This window comes from Coregonus lavaretus (assembly GCF_964263955.1).
Source record: "Coregonus lavaretus genome assembly, chromosome: 35".
Taxonomy (NCBI): domain Eukaryota; kingdom Metazoa; phylum Chordata; class Actinopteri; order Salmoniformes; family Salmonidae; genus Coregonus; species Coregonus lavaretus.
The window spans coordinates 9,517,749-9,540,599 of record NC_140022.1 but is presented as its reverse complement, the minus strand read 5'-3'; the positions used below and the strand labels follow the sequence as shown (position 1 = coordinate 9,540,599).

The 22,851-nt window shown below is 43.3% G+C and overlaps 1 protein-coding gene across 1 annotated transcript in view; it reads right to left on the bottom strand.

Moving 5' to 3' along the window:
• Nucleotides 1-18,831, bottom strand: part of LOC311109876 (uncharacterized protein) — a 310,257-nt gene extending 291,426 nt beyond the window's left edge. The window contains exons 1-5 of the mRNA XM_084152890.1: nucleotides 18,666-18,831; nucleotides 6,947-7,231; nucleotides 6,499-6,771; nucleotides 6,271-6,348; nucleotides 4,526-4,552 (exon numbers count right to left, since the gene is read on the bottom strand). Of these exons, the coding sequence (XP_084009016.1) occupies nucleotides 4,526-4,552; nucleotides 6,271-6,348; nucleotides 6,499-6,771; nucleotides 6,947-7,231; nucleotides 18,666-18,732 (730 nt within the window). The 5' untranslated portion in view covers nucleotides 18,733-18,831. The remainder of the gene's footprint in view (nucleotides 1-4,525; nucleotides 4,553-6,270; nucleotides 6,349-6,498; nucleotides 6,772-6,946; nucleotides 7,232-18,665) is intronic.
• Nucleotides 18,832-22,851: the final 4,020 nt, after the last annotated feature.

Below are 22,851 nucleotides of genomic sequence, written 5' to 3'. Positions count from 1 at the left end.
TACTATCTGCCCCGTGAGTTCCCCCAATTGTTTGTTACCGTTGTGTACATTCAACCAAAAGCTAATATAGCAAAAGCATCAGAGATTATTTATAATCTGTCACAGAAACTGGAATCCATCTCCCCCGACGCACCCACATTTATTTTAGGGGATTTTAACAACTGTACTTTGCACAAGATCCTGCGCACGTACCACCAGTATGTGAAATGTCACACTAGGAAAAATAAGACTCTTGATTTGTGCTATGGGACAATACCAAATGCTTTCTCTGCCACCACTAGACCTCCCCTGGGGACATCAGACCACAATGTTGTCTACCTCCGGCCAACCTACTGTCGGCTCCTGGAGAGGGAGAAACCTACAGTTAAAACTGTTCAGATCTGGAACGACAATAGTATCACTCATCTCCAAGGGTGTTTTGACTGTACTATGTGGGAGGTATATGAGGATATATGAGGTACAGTGGGGAAAAAAAGTATTTAGTCAGCCACCAATTGTGCAAGTTCTCCCACTTAAAAAGATGAGAGAGGCCTGTAATTTTCATCATAGGTACACGTCAACTATGACAGACAAAATGAGGGGGAAAAAATCCAGAAAATCACATTGTAGGATTTTTAATGAATTTATTTGCAAATTATGGTGGAAAATAAGTATTTGGTCAATAACAAAAGTTTCTCAATACTTTGTTATATACCCTTTGTTGGCAATGACACAGGTCAAACGTTTTCTGTAAGTCTTCACAAGGTTTTCACACACTGTTGCTGGTATTTTGGCCCATTCCTCCATGCAGATCTCCTCTAGAGCAGTGATGTTTTGGGGCTGTCGCTGGGCAACACGGACTTTCAACTCCCTCCAAAGATTTTCTATGGGGTTGAGATCTGGAGACTGGCTAGGCCACTCCAGGACCTTGAAATGCTTCTTACGAAGCCACTCCTTCGTTGCCCGGGCGGTGTGTTTGGGATCATTGTCATGCTGAAAGACCCAGCCAAGTTTCATCTTCAATGCCCTTGCTGATGGAAGGAGGTTTTCACTCAAAATCTCACGATACATGGCCCCATTCATTCTTTCCTTTACACGGATCAGTCGTCCTGGTCCCTTTGCAGAAAAACAGCCCCAAAGCATGATGTTTCCACCCCCATGCTTCACAGTAGGTATGGTGTTCTTTGGATGCAACTCAGCATTCTTTGTCCTCCAAACACGACGAGTTGAGTTTTTACCAAAACGTTCTATTTTGGTTTCATCTGACCATATGACATTCTCCCAATCCTCTTCTGGATCATCCAAATGCACTCTAGCAAACTTCAGACGGGCCTGGACATGTACTGGCTTAAGCAGGGGGACACGTCTGGCACTGCAGGATTTGAGTTCCTGGCGGCGTAGTGTGTTACTGATGGTAGGCTTTGTTACTTTGGTCCCAGCTCTCTGCAGTTCATTCACTAGGTCCCCCCGTGTGGTTCTGGGATTTTTGCTCACCGTTCTTGTGATCATTTTGACCCCACGGGGTGAGATCTTGCTTGGAGCCCCAGATCGAGGGAGATTATCAGTGGTCTTGTATGTCTTCCATTTCCTAATAATTGCTCCCACAGTTGATTTCTTCAAACCAAGCTGCTTACCTATTGCAGATTCAGTCTTCCCAGCCTGGTGCAGGTCTACAATTTTGTTTTTGGTGTCCTTTGACAGCTCTTTGGTCTTGGCCATAGTGGAGTTTGGAGTGTGACTGTTTGAGGTTGTGGACAGGTGTCTTTTATACTGATAACAAGTTCAAACAGGTGCCATTAATACAGGAAACGAGTGGAGGACAGAGGAGCCTCTTAAAGAAGAAGTTACAGGTCTGTGAGAGCCAGAAATCTTGCTTGTTTGTAGGTGACCAAATACTTATTTTCCACCATAATTTGCAAATAAATTCATAAAAAATCCTACAATGTGATTTTCTGGATTTTTTTTCTCAATTTGTCTGTTATAGTTGACGTGTACCCATGATGAAAATTACAGGCCTCTCTCATCTTTTTAAGTGGGAGAACTTGCACAATTGGTGGCTGACTAAATACTTTTTTCCCCCACTGTATATGAGGACAGCTCTGATCTTGATTAACTCACAGATGTTGTTTCAGACTATGTAAACTTCTGAGTCAGTTGTGCCTACTAAAACCTGTACAATCTTCCCTAACAATAAGCCTTGGGTATCAAAAAATCTAAAATCACTACTTAATAGGAAGAAGGCCTTTTATGCTGATGGTTATAGACAGGCTAGACAACGTGAGATCAAAAGACAGATACTGGTGGACAAGGAGGCATACAAGCAAAGGGTGGAGAGGACCCTCTCCTCAGGAAACTCAAGGGTGGCCTGGCAAGGGATTGAATCCATGGCTAGTGCCTCCCAAATAGGCAGGGTAAAAACCAATGCTGACCTTGGGAGACATGAGGGCCAGAACATGGCTAACAAATGCTGACCTTGGGAGACATGAAGGCCAGAACATGGCTAACCAATGCTGACCTTGGGAGACATGAGACATGGCTAATGAACTGAATGTTTTCTTCTCACGATTTGAATCTGACGACTTTGTGTCGGAGGTAAAACAAATGGAAGCATCATTACAAATGTTTGAGAGGGTTGATGTTAAACAGGCTGATGTTGTAAAGTTGTTCAGGGGATGTAACGCACACAAAAGCCCAGGCCCAGACAAAATAACTGGACGTGTTAAAGCACTGTGCTGAACCACTGACTGGTGTTTTTACAGACATTTAGCAATCCTCGCTCTACCAGCAACATGTGCCAGTATTGTGGAAAAACTCAATAATTATACCCATTCCTAAAGCATCTAATCCCTCTGTGCTGAATGACCACCACCGTGTCGCCTCCCATGACCACCATTTGCCCACCTGAGACATCGCTATTCTCTCCTGCTGGGCACGCTGCTTGGTCCTCTTTTGGTGGGATCTTCTGTCACGCTCGTTAATGGAAGATACGGACCAAGGCGCAGCGTGATAAGCGTACATCTTTATTGTAGTACACAACACGAACAAAAACAACAAACAATCGATACGTGAAGTCCTGAGGCTACACAAAACAAACCTTTACGGAACAAGATCCCACACCGACTGGTGCCAAACAGGCTGCCTAAGTATGGTCCCCAATCGGAGACAACGAGATACAGCTGCCTCTAATTGGGAACCACCCTGGCCAACATAGATCTAAACGATCTAGAACATCAACATAGAAAATACAACATAGACACTACACACCCTGGCTCAACATTTAAGAGTCCCCAGAGCCAGGGCGTGACACTGAAGCACATTAAATAATTGGCTTTTGGAACGTATAAACTAGCAAAGGGTGGCGGTGACAGAATCTTTATCCACAATGTTACCTCTATTGGAGACATTTTGACAGTGCACAAATGCATAGATGTGAAGAGAAACCAAAACCAAACAGGTTATTTCAAATACTCATCAAACGTACATCATTTAAAGCACATTTCCCTTGCAGATTCCAACTGCATCATACACATTTTATATAGGCTAGTCCACACACAGCTAACTTTAAACTCACATTAGTAATCACCTTCTCATACTGTATGTAGATGTCACTAAAACATGTTCTTCAAATAAATGCTACCACAAATAATGTGAGTAACACATTTCTGGCAACATCTCCACATATCTGCATTGTCAAAAAGGCCCCATAGTAGTACCATGTAAAAGGTGTGTTAGTGTTATTACCTGTGTTAGTGGGCTGATTGTTATCATTCTGATTCATGGAGTAATCTCTAGGTGTCTTCTCCCCTACAGTGCTATAAACTGTATCCATGGCAACCCCAGAGAGAACCCCACTCCACGGATGGCAACCTGATCATCCCCAACAGTGTGATAAACATTATCCGGGGCAATATAATTCTGATTGTTGACTGCATCCCCTGTAAAGTTACACCATCCATCAACATGTGTTTACAGCAAACAGAGTAGAAGAAGTTCCTTGAATTTAAGATGTATTTGCCCTTTAAATTTGCATATAAGAAAACATGGAAATATTCTGGGTTGTGGGATTACTGCTGTGCACTCGCACTCTCGCTTTCTCTCACACAAACACACACAATAGGAGATACCTGTTACTTAGTAAGGGCCCTAATTCAATTAAAACAGATTTCTGGATTTCTGGGATGGGACAAAAACAACACTGCTGTCCTGTGCTGTGAGGAAGCATGTGCATGGAAGTACTGTATGTGTATATGGTGCAGTGCATGAATAATAATAATAATGTTGTGTTTGTATTACTGTGGGGAGCCAGTTAGCAGGTTGAATATGGATCAGAGTCAAGTTAGGGTAAAACTTACCAAACACTCCACCACAAAACTTGGTCAAAAAGTCGATCCAGGTGTCTTCGGGATATCCTGAGATGAAAAAGAGACACACAAATTTAAGACATTATCAAGACACTTTCATTCAAATGAAATTCACATTGTGTAACATTTTGGTTAATCAGTGAGTATGAAGAGTTGAACCAGGAAGAGACAGAGAATCATCCTACCGTTTTTTTTCTTCCACACCAACCAAACTGTGGAGTAAAAATACAAATATTTTATGACTTTATTATTTTATTTTATTTCACCTTTATTTAACCAGGTAAGCCAGTTGATAACAAGTTCTCATTTACAACTGCGACCTGGCCAAGATAAAGCAAAGCAGTGCGATAAAAACAACAACAACACAGTTACATATGGGATAAACACAACGTACAGTCAATTACACAATAGAAAATCTATATACAGTGTGTGCAAATGTGGTAAGTTATGGAGGTAAGGCAATAAATAGGCCATTGTGCAAAATAATTACAATTTAGTATTAACACTGGAATGATAGATGTGCAGAAGATGATGTGCAAATAGAGATACTGGGGTGCAAATGAGCAAAATAAATTATAGATGGGCTGTGTACAGGTGCAGTGATCGGTAAGCTGCTCTGACAACTGCTGCTTAAAGTTAGTGAGGGAGGTAAGAGTCTCCAGCTTCAGAGATTTTTGCAGTTTGTTCCAGTCATTGGCAGCAGAGAACTGGAAGGAATGGCTACCAAAGGAGGTGTTGGCTTTGGGGATGACCAGTGAGATATACCTGCTGGAGCACATACTACGGGTGGGTGTTGCTATGGTGACCAATGAGCTAAGATAAGGCAGGGATTTGCCTAGCAGTGATTTATAGATGACCTGGAGCCAGTGGGTTTGGCGCCGAATATGGAGTGAGGGCCAGCCAACGAGAGCGTACAGGTCACAATGGTGGGTAGTATATGGGGCTTTGGTGACAAAACGGATGGCACTGTGATAGACTACATCCAATTTGCTGAGTAGAGTGTTGGAGGCTATTTTGTAAATGATATCGCCGAAGTCAAGGATCGGTAGGATAGTCAGTTTTACGAGGGCATGTTTGGCAGCATGAGTGAAGGAGGCTTTGTTGCGAAATAGGAAGCCGATTCTAGATTTAACTTTGGATTGGAGATGCTTAATGTGAGTCTGGAAGGAGAGTTTACGGTCTAACCAGACACCTAGGTATTTGTAGTTGTCCACATATTCTAAGTCAGACCCGCCGAGAGTAGTGATTCTAGTCGGGCGGGCGGGTGCAAGCAGCGTTCGTTTGAAGAGCATGCATTTAGTTTTACTAGCGTTTAAGAGCTGTTGGAGGCTACGGAAGGAGTGCTGTATGGCATTGAAGCTCGTTTGGAGGTTTGTTAACACAGTGTCCAATGAAGGGCCAGATGTATACAAAATGGTGTCTTCTTAATTACAAGTCTGCATTAATATTATGTCAGCTATTGAATATGACTTTACCCACAATTACATGCTTAAGCTGCAATAAGAAACCATTTCTGAGAGCACCAATAAACAACCTGCATACAGTACCTGCACACCTGTAAAATAACATAGCCAGCGATTTCACATCTAATATCCAATGAACTCTAAACATATTTTTAGGTTACCACAAAGTAATTACGGTCCTTTTTGCTGATTTAATTAATTAATTCAGATTAGGCTAATCCATACTGTGCGAGGTCCAAATTGGTGCCTCACTGTGACACATTATGAAGACTGTGCCCTACGGCAGGTGGTGCATCTAACCCCCTGTCTTGTCTGTAGCAGTAGCCTGAACACTACTGTAAATACAGGTAGAGCAGGTATCCCCTTCAGGGGGTATAGCTCACTGTTGTTGCTGCTGTTATGTCAATCTGTGCTTCAGAACTATGTACATGTGCAGTGCTCTGTTACTATAGAGGTGCTGTTCCTACCTGTTATGGCGGCGACAAGTACTAATTTGACAACGACAACACCAGCAACAACAGCACCAACACCAACTTCAGAAGGTTCTGAAATGAAAACACATTTTGTATTGATACTTTGACAGGAGTTGATCAGGAATTCAACATAGTGCAGCATTCAAAATGTCCTACAACACTAGCAGTGTTACTGACATATCAATACATATTACTGTAGCATACTTATGAATGTCCACTCACCTGGGCCAAACACATGTTCAACTGGCTCACTGACTTCCCCTTCCCCACTAACAGCGTTATTCAACTTGCAGATGTACTTGTAACCATTGGTTGGTTTGCCAGTGTCGCTTTTAGAGACATTCATCTGTTTATCTAAGACCTCCCACTCCCCCTCTCCCACTTTCCAGCTGTAGGTGACAGGTTCAGCATCAGTGGTGTCGCCTTCACAGGTCAGAGTGCAGGAGGTATTGTTGGAGTTACAGGAAGAAGTGATTGTGGGTTTGGGGACTGCCTCTGTAAATAGAGGAAAGAACAGGAATAATTTGGGAAAATGCTTTTGAGGCACTGAATAACCTGCTGTTTCTACACGACCACGCACACACATACACACATGTATATTCACACCGAGGTATGCACACACACACACACACACACACACACACACACACACACACACACAAACACTTACTGATAACAGATAGTTTATATGTATTGTCAAGCAATTTGCTGTTGAACTCCACAGAATAAACTCCACTGTCTGTTTTCGTCAATCCTCTGATTCTCAGCTCTCCAGTAGCCTGGTTCAGGGTTGTGCGGCCTTTGAAGACATCATAGATGTCCAGACCACCAAAATCCTTGTCCCACTCTGCCACCTTGTTCTTCCCATGCTTCCATAGGATGCTTGGGTTGGGGCCAGGGACAGTGGACTTGTCTGGCTTCAACACGAGCTCACCTCCCACTTTATGATAAAGATCTGGAAAAGCAGACATTTCATACATGTATCAGAGTATCAATGTATCCAGGGTAACACATTATGGTTAGGGTATAAATATGTAGACCTAACCCTATTGGCATTGAAAGTGACATTATTATGAACCTTTACTTTTTATGTCTAGAATTCTGCTTGTTGGGAGTATCTGGCCCATGTAGCCTGCCCACTTTGATAGTATTTCCCTCCTCACCACCACCACTGCAGTGGAAATATATCTAGACTACACTACAGATTTAAGTCTTTGTCTACAGTCGTGGTCGAAGGTTTTGAGAATGACACAAATACTAATTTTCTCAAAGTCTGCCTCAGTTTTGATGATGGCAATTTGCATATACTCCAGAATGTCATGAAGAGTGATCAGATGAATTGCAATTAATTGCAAAGTCCCTCTTTGCCATGAAAATTAACTTAATCCCCAAAAAACATTTCTACTGCATTTCAGCCCTGCCACAAAAGGACCAGCTGCCATCATGTCAGTGATTCTCTCGTTAACACAGGTGAGAGTGTTGACGAGGACAAGGCTGGAGATCACTCTGTCATGCTGATTGAGTTAGAATAACAGACTGGAAGCTTTAAAAGGAGGGTGGTGCTTGAAATCATTGTACTTCCTCTGTTAACCATGGTTACGTGCAAGGAAACACGTGCCGTCATCATTGCTTTGCACAAAAAGGGCTTCACAGGCAAGGATATTGCTGCTAGTAAGATTGAACATAAATCAACCATCGGATCATCAAGAACTTCAAGGAGAGAGGTTCAATTGTTGTGAAGAAGGCATCAGGGCGCCCAAGAAAGTCCAGCAAGTGCCAGGACAGTCTCCTAAAGTTGATTCAGCTGCGGGACCGGGGCACCACCAATACAGAGCTTGCTCAGGAATGGCAGCAGGCAGGTGTGAGTGCATCTGCACACTCAGTGAGGCAAAGACTTTTGGAGGATGGCCTTGTGTCAAGAAGGGCAGCAAAGAAACCACTTCTCTCCAGGAAAAACATCAGGGACAGACTGATATTCTGCAAAAGGTACAGGGATTGGACTGCTGAGGACTGGGGTAAAGTCATTTTCTCTGATGAATCCCCTTTCCGATTGTTTGGGGCATCTGGAAAACACCTTGTCTGGAGAAGACAAGGTGAGTGCTACCATCAGTCCTGTGTCATGCCAACAGTAAAGCATCCTGAGACCATTCATGTTGGTTGCTTCTCAGCCAAGGGAGTGGGCTCACTCACCATTTTGCCTAAGAACACAGCCATGAATAAAGAATGGTACCAACACATCCTCAGAGAGCAACTTCTCCCAACCATCCAAGAACAGTTTGGTGACGACCAATGCCTTTTCCAGCATGATGGAGCACCTTGCCATAAGGCAAAAGTGATAACTAAGTGGCTCGGGGAACAAAACATCGACATTTTGGGTCCATGGCCAGGAAACTCCCCAGACCTTAATCCCATTGAGAACTTGTGGTCGATCCTCAAGAGGCGGGTGGACAAACAAAAACCCACAACGTCTGACAAACTCCAAGCATTGATTATGCAAGAATGGGCTGCCATTAGTCAAGACGTGGCCCAGAAGTTAATTGACAGCATGCCAGGGCAGATTGCAGAGGTCTTGAAAAAGAAGGGTCAACAATGCAAATATTGACTCTTTGCATAAACTGAATGTCATTGTCAATTAAAGCCTTTGACACTTATGGAATAATTGTAATTATACTTCAGTGTACCATAGTAACTACTGACATAAAGATCTAAGAACACTGAAGCAGCAAACTTTGTGGAGACCAATACTTGTGTCATTCTCAATACTTTTGACCACGACTGTAGATTTTGTGGCGATAAAATCAAACATGTTTGAAAATATCGGGATGTCTGGTACTGCTCAAAGACGAGATCGGTAGCCTTCAGATTGCGTCTTTGACCTACTCACATTAAACTAGCGTCAGTGATGGCCACGCGCCCCCAGTAGGCAAAGGATTTAGTCTCCAATCTCAAAAACTGGGTCTGGGACAGCTTAATCGTGGACAAAATCGTGTAGTGTACACCTGGCTTAAAGCGAGAGCACCAGCCTCTGCCATATGGACACATTGATACACTGTGGTCCAGTGGCAGCTAAGGAAATTAGTGCATAGAACTCAGAGATAGCCTATAGGCCAATGCAGCAGTAGGCATATAACTTCCATAATCAACTAAGTAAGATAGATAGGCCTAAACCGACAATTAAAACATGAATCTCTCTACTCCGCCTGTCTGCCTCCCTTTCTATCTGTCTTGACTTGAGCTATTGCTAGTGAAGCACAACATTGTATCAAATCATCAACTGGCTGTCCCTAGCAAACTTGCAACATAGTATCAACTAGCCTATTCTGGGCCTGAGAGTTTCCCACACCAGTGAGCACGGGACAGATGTTCAAATCATCAGATGATTTTTGATATATATGACATTTTGCTTTTTCACACCGAGGCTTGGTGATTATCGAGTGTTGGAAAGATTTTTCAAATACTGAGGAACTATCATTTGCAATGGATGTTAAAAAACAGACTTTGTTTACAATGTGTAAGGTGAAGAAAAAATGACTGAGAAACTCAGCTTATTAGTGGTGAACGTGATGAGATAATCAGAAATCAGACATTGCCAAATGGGCACTTTCCTACATTTGCATGCAGCAGGCCAGGTAGGCATACTTCTATGCATGCTCAGGCACGCATGCTCCCTCAACAATATCAAGACAGAGAAACCAGACACATGCTCATTGCTCACAAAGTACTGCAAACAAAAGACAAGGAAAAGATTGACAAAACTCATAATGGTTATGAAATAAACCAAAACTTGTTTCTCACAAGCGTAGCAGGTTGTGAATTCTGCAAATGATGTTTCCACTCCGAGAATGAGAACGGTAAATTACTGTAATTAATATATGCATTAACAGAAATGTATGTAACCAAATGACGAGGGATTAACGGTACATTTACTAGGTCTACTGGTGACATACAGTACCAGTCAAAAGTTTGGACACACTTACTCATTCATAAAATGGACGAACTACAGGCACGAATATCCTACCAACGGGACATTACAAACTTACGTTTCACCGAGTCGTGGCTGAACGATGACATGAATAACATACAGCTGGCGGGTTATACACTGTATCGGCAGGATAGAACAGCAGCCTCTGGTAAGACAAGGAGTGGCGGTCTATGTATATTTGCAAAAAACAGCTGGTGCACGATATCTAAGGAAGTCTCAAGGTTTTGCTCGCCTGAGGTAGAGTATCTCATGATAAGCTGTAACCACACTTTCTACCAAGAGAGTTTCATCTATATTCTTTGTAGCTGTCTATTTAGCACCACAAACCGATGCTTGCACTAAGACCGTACTCAATTAACTGTATACGGCCATAAGCAAACAGGAAAACGCTCAACCAGAGGCGGCACTCCTAGTGGCCGGGGACTTTAATGCAGGGAAACTTAAATCCGTTTTACCTAATTTCTACCAGCATGTTAAATGTGCAACCAGAGGGAAAAAAAACTCTAGACCACCTTTACTCCACACACAGAGACGAGTACAAAGCTCTCCCTCGCCCTCCATTTGCAAAATCTGACCATAATTCTATCCTCCTGATTCCTGCTTACAAGCAAACACTAAAGCAGGAAGCACCAGTGACTCGGTCAATAAAAAAATTGTCAGATGAAGCAGATGCTAAGCTACAGGACAGTTTTGCTAGCACAGACTGGAATATGTTCCGGGATTCTTCCGATGGCATTGAGGAGTACACCACATCAGTCACTGGCTTTATCAATAAGTGCATCGATTACGTCGTTCCCACAGTGACTGTACGTACATACCCCAACAAGAAACCATGGATTACAGGCAACATCCGCACTGAGCTAAAGGGTAGAGCTGCCGCTTTCAAGGAGCGGGACGCTAACCCGGAAGCTTATAAGAAATCCCGCCATGCCCTCCAACGAACCATCAAACAGGCAAAGCGTCAATACAGGACTAAGATCAAATCGTACTACACCAGCTCCGACGCTCGTCGGATGTGGCAGGGCTTGAAAACTATTGCAGACTAGAAAAGGAAGCACAGCCGCGAGCTGCCCAGTGACACAAGCCTACCAGACGAGCTATATTACTTCTATGCTTGCTTCGAGGCAAGTAACACTGAAACATGCATGAGAGCATCAGCTGTTCCGGATGACTGTGTGATCACGCTCTCCGTAGCCAATGTGAGTAAGGCCTTTAAACAGGTCAACATTCACAAGGCCGCAGGGCCAGACGGATTACCAGGACGCTGACCAACTGGCAAGTGTCTTCACAGACATTTTCAACCTCTCCCTGTCTGAGTCTGTAATACCAACATGTTTCAAGCAGACCACCATAGTCCATGTGCCCAAGAACACTAAGGTAACCTGCCTAAATGACCTGTAGCACTCACGTCTGTAGCCATGAAGTGCTTTAAAAGGCTGGTCCTGGCTCACATCAACACCATTATCCCAGAAACCCTAGACCCACTCCAATTTGCATACCGCCCCAACAGATCCACAGATGATGCAATCTCTATTGCGCTCCACACTGCCCTTTCACACCTGGACAAAAGGAACACCTATGTGAGAATGCTATTCATTGACTACAGCTCAGCGTTCAACACCATAGTGCCCTCAAAGCTCATCACTAAGCTAAGGACCCTGGGACTAAACACCTCCCTCTGCAATGGGATCCTGGACTTCCTGACGGGCCGCGCCAGGTGGTAAGGGTAGGTAATAACACAACCGCCACGTTGATCCTCAACACAGGGGCCCCTCAGGGGTGCGTGCTCAGTTCCTTACTGTACTCCCTGTTCACTCATGACTGCATGGCCAGGCACAACTCCAACACCATCATTAAGTTTGCCGATGACACAACAGTGGTAGGCCTGATCACCGACAACGACGAGACAGCCTATAGGGAGGAGGTCAGAGACCTGGCCGTGTGGTGCCATGACAACAACCTCTCCCTCAACGTGATCAAGACAAAGGAGATGATTGTGGACTACAGGAAAAAGAGGACCGAGCACGCCCCCATTCTAATGGACGGGGCTGTAGTGGAGCAGGTTGAGAGCTTCAAGTTCCTTGGTGTCCATATCACCAACAAACTAACATGGTCCAAGCACACCAAGACAGTCGTGAAGAGGGCACGACAAAACCTATTCCCCCTAAGGAGATTGAAAAGATTTGGCATGGGTCCTCAAATCCGCAAAAGGACCATATAGAGCATCCTGACTGGTTGCATCACTGCCTGGTATGGCAACTGCTCGGCCTCCGACCGCAAGGCACTACAGAGGGTAGTGCGTACGGCCCAGTACATCACTGGGGCCAAGCTTCCTGCCATCCAGGATCTCTATACCAGGCGGTGTCAGAGGAAGGCCCTAAAAATTGTCAAGGACTCCAGCCACCCTAGTCATAGACTGTTCTCTCTGCTACCGCACGGCAAGCGGTACCGGAGCGCCAAGTCTAGGTCCAAGAGGCTTCTAAACAGCTTCTACTCCCAAGCCATAAGACTCCTGAACATCTAATCAAATGGTTACCCAGACTATTTGCATTGCCCCCCCACCCTTCTTTTACGCTGCTGCTACTCTCTGTTTATTATTTATGCATAGTCAATTTAATAACTCTACCTACAGTGGGGAGAACAAGTATTTGATACACTGCCAATTTTGCAGGTTTTCCTACTTACAAAGCATGTAGAGGTCTGTAATTTTTATCATAGGTACACTTCAACTGTGAGAGACGGAATCTAAAACAAAAATCCAGAAAATCACATTGTATGATTTTTAAGTAATTAATTTTCATTTTATTGCATGACATAAGTATTTGATCACATACCAACCAGTAAGAATTCCGGCTCTCACAGACCTGTTAGTTTTTCTTTAAGAAGCCCTCCTGTTCTCCACTCATTACCTGTATTAACTGCACCTGTTTGAACTTGTTACCTGTATAAAAGACACCTGTCCACACACTCAATCAAACAGACTCCAACCTCTCCACAATGGCCAAGACCAGAGAGCTGTGTAAGGACATCAGGGATAAAATTGTAGACCTGCACAAGGCTGGGATGGGCTACAGGACAATAGGCAAGCAGCTTGGTGAGAAGGCAACAACTGTTGGCGCAATTAGTAGAAAATGGAAGAAGTTCAAGATGACGGTCAATCACCCTCGGTCTGGGGCTCCATGCAAGATCTCACCTCGTAGGGCATCAATGATCATGAGGAAGGTGAGGGATCAGCCCAGAACTACACGGAAGGACCTGGTCAATGACCTGAAGAGAGCTGGGACCACAGTCTCAAAGAAAACCATTAGTAACACACTACGCCGTCATGGATTAAAGTCCAGCAGCGCACGCAAGGTCCCCCTGGTCAAGCTAGCGCATGTCCAGGCCCGTCTGAAGTTTGCCAATGACCATCTGGATGATCCAGAGGAGGAATGGGAGAAGGTCATGTGGTCTGATGAGACAAAAATAGAGCTTTTTGGTCTAAACTCCACTCGCCGTGTTTGGAGGAAGAAGAAGGATGAGTACAACCCCAAGAACACCATCCCAACCGTGAAGCATGGAGGTGGAAACATCATTATTTGGGGATGCTTTTCTGCAAAGGGGACAGGACGACTGCACCGTATTGAGGGGAGGATGGATGGGGCCATGTATCGCGAGATCTTGGCCAACAACCTCCTTCCCTCATTAAGAGCATTGAAGGTGGGTCGTGGCTGGGTCTTCCAGCATGACAACGACCCAAAACACACAGCCAGGGCAACTAAGGAGTGGCTCCGTAAGAAGCATCTCAAGGTCCTGGAGTGGCCTAGCCAGTCTCCAGACCTGAACCCAATAGAAAATCTTTGGAGGGAGCTGAAAGTCCGTATTGCCCAGCGACAGCCCCGAAACCTGAAGGATCTGGAGAAGGTCTGTATGGAGGAGTGGGCCAAAATCCCTGCTGCAGTGTGTGCAAACCTGGTCAAGACCTACAGGAAACGTATGATCTCTGTAATTGCAAACAAAGGTTTCTGTACCAAATATTAAGTTCTGCTTTTCTGATGTATCAAATACTTATGTCATGCAATAAAATGCAAATTAATTACTTTAAAAAAATACAATGTGATTTTCTGGATTTTTCAGTCTCTCACAGATGAAGTGTACCTATGATAAAAATTACAGACCTCTACATGCTTTGTAAGTAGGAAAACCTGCAAAATTGGCAGTGTATCAAATACTTGTTCTCCCCACTGTATATATGTCAATGGCTCAAAGTGGAGCAGAGATTGACTTCATCACTACTTGTTTTTGTAAGAGCTGTTGATGTTACGTGTGACATGTTTTTCTTTCTCCCAATTTTCTTTTGTAGTGTGTGTGTGTGGTTTAGAGTGGTTGTTCTGTGTGTGTGTTCTCGTTATTACAGGTGTGCTGAGTTGCGGCTGACGATGGTGGGCATGGCTTCGGTTCAGAGTGCTGGCAGCTGTGGTTGAGTGACTGATTGACTAGAGTATAAACTGTAGAACGTGTGACCTCAAGAGAGATAGAGGGGGCACTTTTTGTTTGGCTGTTTGTGTGAGGAGTTGGTTATTGGTTGTTTTGATATATCTTTGTTTGTGTTTCAGCCTGTCCTCCTGCTGTATTCCACCCTACCTGGGTCCTGGAGAAGGGAAGGGTAGTTCTGCCCATGGGTGTACATTCACACATATATAACCCATTGTTTTACACACTAGGTTAGCCGGGCGGGTGTCACCCCTGTATTTATGGTAACAGGTAGGAAAGCTGGTTAAGGCTTAGAGTGTGTTAGGAAGGATTAGGTGTGTAGAGGAGGGACCTTTTATTTATTTTCATTACTTGGACCCCGTTCCCAAATATTCCATTATCTTACCTTCCCTGGTTTGTTTGATTGGTCTTTGTTTTATTACAGTTTCTTTATAGGTGTTGTATATTCTTTTGTTTAAAACTTTACTAAACAACCCCAGAGGGCTAACATTGAGTTCTGGTTGTTGTGTCTGGTTATTTTAGTTAGTTACACCCCACATTTCTTCCCCATCCATCTAGTTTACCTTGTGTGCTGTGGGGATCTATTCTCTTACAACTAGATGTGATGCCTAGCTTAGAAAGAATACATTAATGATTAAACATAATAGGTTTGTGCTGTACTGATATAGATTGTTTAACATAACAAGCTGTGATTAATGTGAGGAACCGTTAGGGGGTAGGCTGAGAGACTTGTGACTCACACACACTGCCTCTTTGTTAAACCGCTCAAGGACATGTGTACTGCAACAGAAACAACTAACACCTGGCAACAGGGATGCGTCAAGAGGATGGGACCAGCCTGTGCGCCAACGATAGGTTGGGTAAGTTTAAACCACACCCAGCCTCTACTCTGACAGGCCCAGCCTGGAGCAGGAACTATCTCTGTCAGAGTATTAAAGAAGAACCTTGGGTTGAAAAAGTTAGTTCTCTGTCTGCCCTGCGTGGTTTTTCAGTGGGCCCGTATATACGAACATCACATTTACCATTCAAGTGTTTGCATTAATTAAAATACTAGTATATCTTAAAAGACGTGTATTGACCTCTTTTTGTTCCTATACCAGATTTTGAATTGACGCAATTTGACAGTGCGCAGGCACGGGCATTTACAGTGGGGGAAAAAAGTATTTAGTCAGCCACCAATTGTGCAAGTTCTCCCACTTAAAAAGATGAGAGAGGCCTGTAATTTTCATCATAGGTACAAGTCAACTATGACAGACAAAATGAGGGGGAAAAAATCCAGAAAATCACATTGTAGGATTTTTAATGAATTTATTTGCAAATTATGGTGGAAAATAAGTATTTGGTCAATAACAGAAGTTTCTCAATACTTTGTTATACCCTTTGTTGGCAATGACACAGGTCAAACGTTTTCTGTAAGTCTTCACAAGGTTTTCACACACTGTTGCTGGTATTTTGGCCCATTCCTCCATGCAGATCTCCTCTAGAGCAGTGATGTTTTGGGGCTGTCGCTGGGCAACACGGACTTTCAACTCCCTCCAAAGATTTTCTATGGGGTTGAGATCTGGAGACTGGCTAGGCCACTCCAGGACCTTGAAATGCTTCTTACGAAGCCACTCCTTCGTTGCCCGGGTGGTGTGTTTGGGATTATTGTCATGCTGAAAGACCCAGCCACGTTTCATCTTCAATGCCCTTGCTGATGGAAGGAGGTTTTCACTCAATCTCACGATACATGCCCCCATTCTTTCCTTTACACGAATCAGTCGTCCTGGTCCCTTTGCAGAAAAACAGCCCCAAAGCATGATGTTTCCACCCACATGCTTCACAGTAGGTATGGTGTTCTTTGGATGCAACTCAGCATTCTTTGTCCTCCAAACACGACGAGTTGAGTTTTTACCAAAAAGTTATATTTTGGTTTCATCTGACCATATGACATTCTCCCAATCCTCTTCTGGATCATCCAAATGCACTCTAGCAAACTTCAGACGGGCCTGGACATGTACTGGCTTAAGCAGGGGGACACGTCTGGCACTGCAGGATTTGAGTCCCTGGCGGCGTAGTGTGTTACTGATGGTAGGCTTTGTTACTTTGGTCCCAGCTCTCTGCAGGTCATTCACTAGGTCCCCCCGTGTGGTTCTGGGATTTTTGCTCACCGTTCTTGTGATCATTTTGACCCCACGGGGTGAGATCTTGCGTGGAGCCCCAGATCGAGGGAGATTATCAGTGGTCTTGTATGTCTTCCATTTCCTAATAATTGCTCCCACAGTTGATTTCTTCAAACCAAGCTGCTTACCTATTGCAGATTCAGTCTTCCCAGCCTGGTGCAGGTCTACAATTTTGTTTCTGGTGTCCTTTGACAGCTCTTTGGTCTTGGCCATAGTGGAGTTTGGAGTGTGACTGTTTGAGGATAACAAGTTCAAACAGGTGCCATTAATACAGGTAACGAGTGGAGGACAGGGGAGCCTCTTAAAGAAGAAGTTACAGGTCTGTGAGAGCCTGAAATCTTGTTTGTTTGTAGGTGACCAAATACTTATTTTCCACCATAATTTGCAAATAAATTCATTAAAAATCCTACAATGTGATTTTCTGGATTTTTTTTCTCAATTTGTCTGTCATAGTTGACGTGTACCTATGATGAAAATTACAGGCCTCTCTCATCTTTTTAAGTAGGAGAACTTGCACAATTGGTGGCTGACTAAATACTTTTTTTCCCCACTGTACGTCTCCTCAGACGAACTACACCCGAGGGGAGAACGTAACAGTTGACAAGCTGAATATGGTACCAGAGGTCCCTTCACAATCACCAAGTCAAGAACAGACTATGGGAGGCGCACAGTACTACATAGAGCCATAGCTACATGGAACTATATTCCACATCAGGTAACTGATGCAAGCAGTAGAATCAGATTAAAACATACACCTTATGGAGCGGGGACCGTGAAGAGGCACACACACTGAAACAGATACACGCATACACACACAAACACTAGCACACACACTCTACACACACGTACCTTGTAATATTGTTGTATGGTGGTATTATACATTTTGTATTGTAGATATGTAGTGGTGTAATAATGTTGTATGATGAACTGTTTTATCTTCTGTTTTATGTGTAATGTAAGGAAGAGTAGGGGGCATCCCTAGTAAGGGGGATCCCTAGTAAATACTTTAGGGGAAGCCAGCATCCTATATGTTGCCCATGTATCTGATGCTGTCTGGACAGAAATAGTATGACATGCCACACTCTTTTGGTCCAGACAGAATCAGATACATTGTTTACACATACTGAGACAGAGGGGCACTGTTTCGCTCACTCGGATTCTTTATCTGAGATTGATGGGTCTTTCGGTCTCGGTCAAATAATTATCAATATTTTTATATTTTATTTGGATGGGCAAGGAGGTACGGTAGAGCGGGCCAGCCCCCCTAAGGCCCGCCCCTAACACCGGCCCTGCCATGATCATGCAGACCCTTCTGTAGGTTTGAGCCTTGGTTAGGCCAGGACTCAATATCCAATAACTTCTTGAAGTTTGCTCTGTGTTTAGCTAAACGGAACAGGAAGGGTGCGGTCCTTATTTTTCAACGAAACCCACATAGACGTCGTTTAAAATCACTCAGACGTAATATGTTGAAAATCAATAGGAAGAGTGTGTTTAGGCTATTGTCCATTCCTCCATGTCGTTTATGATTTCAGATTGCCGTGTTTTTTTTCAGTGATATGAATCCCACTCCGCGGCTGCGCTTCTAACTTGAAGTTGCAGCGCACAGTGTTCATAAAATACATTCTTACATATACCTATTGTTCATGATAATCAAAAAGTATGTGATGTTGCTGGCTATGATATACAATTAGGCCCCAATAGGAAACAAGTAGCCTAAGAAATAGTAGGTATGCCAAACGCTACGTTCGGCCCTGTCAGTCGGTTCAACTTACCTTCGGAGACCACCGTTCGCGCCAGACAAATCCAGAAACACGACATGATGAACCTTAGTTTGGCCATATTTGCTAGTTTGTTACTTTTATTTATCTAAATAAACTAAGTTCAAATGAGATATGGTAAAACACTATGTGGTTCATAGCCTAGCCTGTCGAGGCTGTGAAAGTGAAAGTAACATGTGGATTTTAGTTCCTCCGTCTGCATGAGTCATGACCTCTCGGTTCAAAATAAAATAACGTTCCATTTCACTTGTAAATAATGTTTAATAGCTGCAGTACAAGCACACTGTATCCCAACACGTTGCATTATGTTTTATGCTATATTAACTTTATTTTCTAATCGAACCACTTCTGGAATATTCCTTGCTGTAGTCGTGCCCTTATCTGGTCTTTGGCTGTGTGTATAATTGGCTACAATGTACAGAATTACATATATAATTTAGAATTGATAGGATCACTGTGCTACAATGTAACAAAAGTTGTCAATACTGTAATATTCAAAGGTAAATTAATAACTATAGCTCATTTACTTGTCCTCCTGTCCACTGAGTGTAAGAGTGATTTTAATTCACCAGCCTAGCCATTCACCTATAGGCCTATGAGGCATGCACACTAAAACATTCACACAATGAAATATTTTCCTCAAAACATAATACATTTTTGCCATCTTGTTGCATGGATCAACATTTCATTATAATTCACATTTATCAAAGTTAAAAATTATAGTAGCCTAGGCTAAACATGACAGCACATCATATACAGGATAACAATATGATACATAATAACCAGAAAGAGATAGAAAAGGAGATATGAGTTTACTGAAGAGAAACAAACCTCCCCTATACAGAATCTAAATATTTATCAAACAAACTATATATTCAACAAGTGCTTTTCAACTGGTTTCTCCTGGTACAGAGGCTGTACCTGTACTTCTCTATGAAGTAGACAGAGTATCTGAGCCACTCTCTATGGCTGTACATGCTGTATCTGAGCCGGTGTCTACTGGTCAAGAGGATTTACCTATACTTCTCTATGAAGTAGACAGAGTATCTGAGCTACTCTCTATGGCTGTACATGCTGTATCTGAGCTAGTGTCTACTGGTCCAGAGGGTGCACCTGAACTGTAATTTACTGGAGTAGATAGTGTACCTACATGCTGTGGCTCTGAGACCAGCTGACAATCCTGGACTGCTTCTATCAGGAGTATCTGTACTGTCTGACACTGAGCTAGTGGGTCTCCTCAGACCTGATAGGCCCAGTGGCGACCCGTCACTCAGGGCAGGTGGGGCAGAGCCTGTTTTGGGCCCCACCTGTTTAGCTAAAATATTAAAAATAAATGTTTATTTTTGGCATTAATACGTGTCACATATAAGTTTTCAAACAATGTAAAAAAATTAAATAATACAAAATCATTGAGTTGATAGCCGCATACAAACATGGTCTCTTTTTTGCTCTCTTGAGTAAGGCCGCTCCAAAATGCAGGTGTTTCAGCCCAGCTCAGCACTTTCTGTGGTGGGGCATTCAGCAGAAAATACGGAGCGTAGGGGTTGGTAATGTTCTCTAGTTGCGCCGTAATTGGCTCAGTGTTCTGTCACTCATGGGGACACTACGTCAGCGCAAAATCTAAGGGTAGAGCTAGAAAATTCAAGCCCCTTGGGTGCTGCCATACTTTTACATTAGAAGTGCCCATCCAAGAAGGCTTTAGGTCAGTGGCCACAGAAAAATGACGTCAAATCACGTTATATCTACAGTAGCTTTCATTGGACTGATCATGTTAACATCATACTTTCAAAATCTTAGCTAGCAAGCTAGCAGTCATCATCATGAATCAAGTCGACAATCTACAGGCCAATCCTTTACAATCCTTGTCATATGAAGAGAAATAAAATTAATTATAAATAAAACGTATCGGTGCTCATCGGCCATTGGACATAAACATTACACAAGAAGTTGGAAATCGCAAATTCAACAATGATTGGTTTGGAAGGAATCAGTGGCTAACTGCAAGCATTGCAAAGCAATCACTAGCCTGTAATTCAGTGGAGTGGGTGTGTGGTCCCAAGTCTGGGTTTAAGGGTCTCTTTTCCAAGTTTAAAAGGATAAACATTCAACATTGGCCATGCTGTCAATCCAGCATGATTTATGCCGATCTCAAAACAACTGGAAACTCAGAACTGGGAAATCTGACTTCAGTGAGTTCAAGACAACTGGAAACTTGGAAAAAAACAAGCTCCGACTGGGAAAACACGTTTTGAACGGTCATCCAACTCGGAATTGCAAGTCGGCAACTCGGGCCTCTTTCTAGAGCTCCGACCTGAAGATCACTGATTCAACCTTGTTTTTTTTTTACAAGTTCCCAGTTGTCTTGAAAGCACCATAAATCCAGAGAATGCCAGACTTTGATGACAAAGTTTGAGGACCGCCTTGCCACCTTCCTGTTCAAGTGAGCAAAGCACAACAAGGCGAGTCCAAAAATGTATTGTATGCTGCTGCAGAAATTATGTAATATGCCAGGGAGATATGTATACTGTCTGTACCTAATATAGTAATATTAAGTGTATATTGTGTAGTAAGCTGTTAGTAGCCCATGTGCCTCACTCTAATAATTTGGTCACTTTTCCTCTCATAATTTCATCTACTATTCTGACTTGGTAGTGCACATGTAGCCTATAGCCTGTTTTAGAGAAATGTAATCATCTAATATTGTAACAGATTTCATTGTCTGCTTATATGCCCCTTTATTTATCCTATGGTTCTGACTTGGTGTACAGGGAGAACGCTGTAAGAACGGCCTTCTGTGTTGTTCTGAATTCTGTCGCTGTACATTTCAAAAGTGCTGAACAAATAGTTATATTGACTACGTCCGTCCTAGCTCGCTCATTGTCTTAATCGAAATTACGGATTGCCTCTTATCAGCTCTTCGTCCCCTTATGCCATAGTTTGTACATCTCAATTGTCATTAGAAACCACATTTGTTTAAGCAAGTCAACCATTTCAGCTATGTTTTTTTTTAAAGGCAGTAAATGAGGCTGAATGAACTGTTTTGCTGCCAGATAAGGCTCTGCTGATAGCCAGGTGTAGCAGTGGTAAAGTGTTAGGACTGCTGTTGGGACTCTGCTGTTGGGACAGCTTTATGTAAACTCTAACAGTTTGTGGGCACTGTCAACGTTATAGTGCAATGAATGTATTGTTTAGTGTTGTGTTGTGTAGAGGTTTTGCTGGCATGCATCTAAAAAATGTTTGCCCCACCAAGATTTACATGCTAAAATCGCCACTGGATAGGCCAGGTGTTCCTCCCTCTCGGTCTACCTGACCACTGCTCCTTTGGGTTTCCATTGTTTTCAAAATACTTCCTTGTTCTACACCCATCTGATAGCCATATGTGTATTACATACTGACCACACCGCTCGCGCGCATCTTCATTTTGCTCCACTTACACCAGGCCATCAGGACACGCAGCTTCAAATATCAAAACGAACTCTGAACCAACTGTATTCATTTGGGGACAGGTCGAAAAGCATTAAACATTTATGGCAATTTAGCTAGCTAGCTTGCTGTTGCTAGCACATTTTTCATGGGATATAAACATTGGGTTGTTATCTTACCTGAAATGCACAAGGTCCTCTACAATTAATCCACAGATAAAAAGGTAAACCGAGTTTGTTTCTAGTAATCTCTCCTCCTTCAGGCTTCTTCTTCTTCTTCTTTGGACTTTATATGGTGGTTGGCAATCAACTTTAAGGTGCATTACCACCACCAACTGGACTGGTGTGTGGACCTCAGTTCATCTTTCAATCACTCACGTGGGTATATGCTCCTAAAAAACAATGAGGAGATGGGAAAGGCGGGACTTGCAGCGCGTCAAGCTTCACAAATAGAACCAAGTTCTATTTTAGCGCCTGGCTCCGCAGACGCTCGTTGACGCGCACTAGCGGTGTGGGTGTGTGGCGTTGTTTTAGGAGAAGTTGGGTCTTGACGTCTAGGAATTCAGGATGGAGGTGTTTGTTTGGGAGAAGTTAGGTTCTATCACCTCCTCTCTCTCTGGACGCTCCATCTTCATCCCTTCTCTGAGGGGTTGGTGGAGACCTCTGACCGTCAGTCTGGCTGTTGTGTGTGGCTCTGCTGGATTCCTCCTCTTGGTCCTCTGACCCTGACTCCACCTCAGAGTGTATGTCCTAGGAGA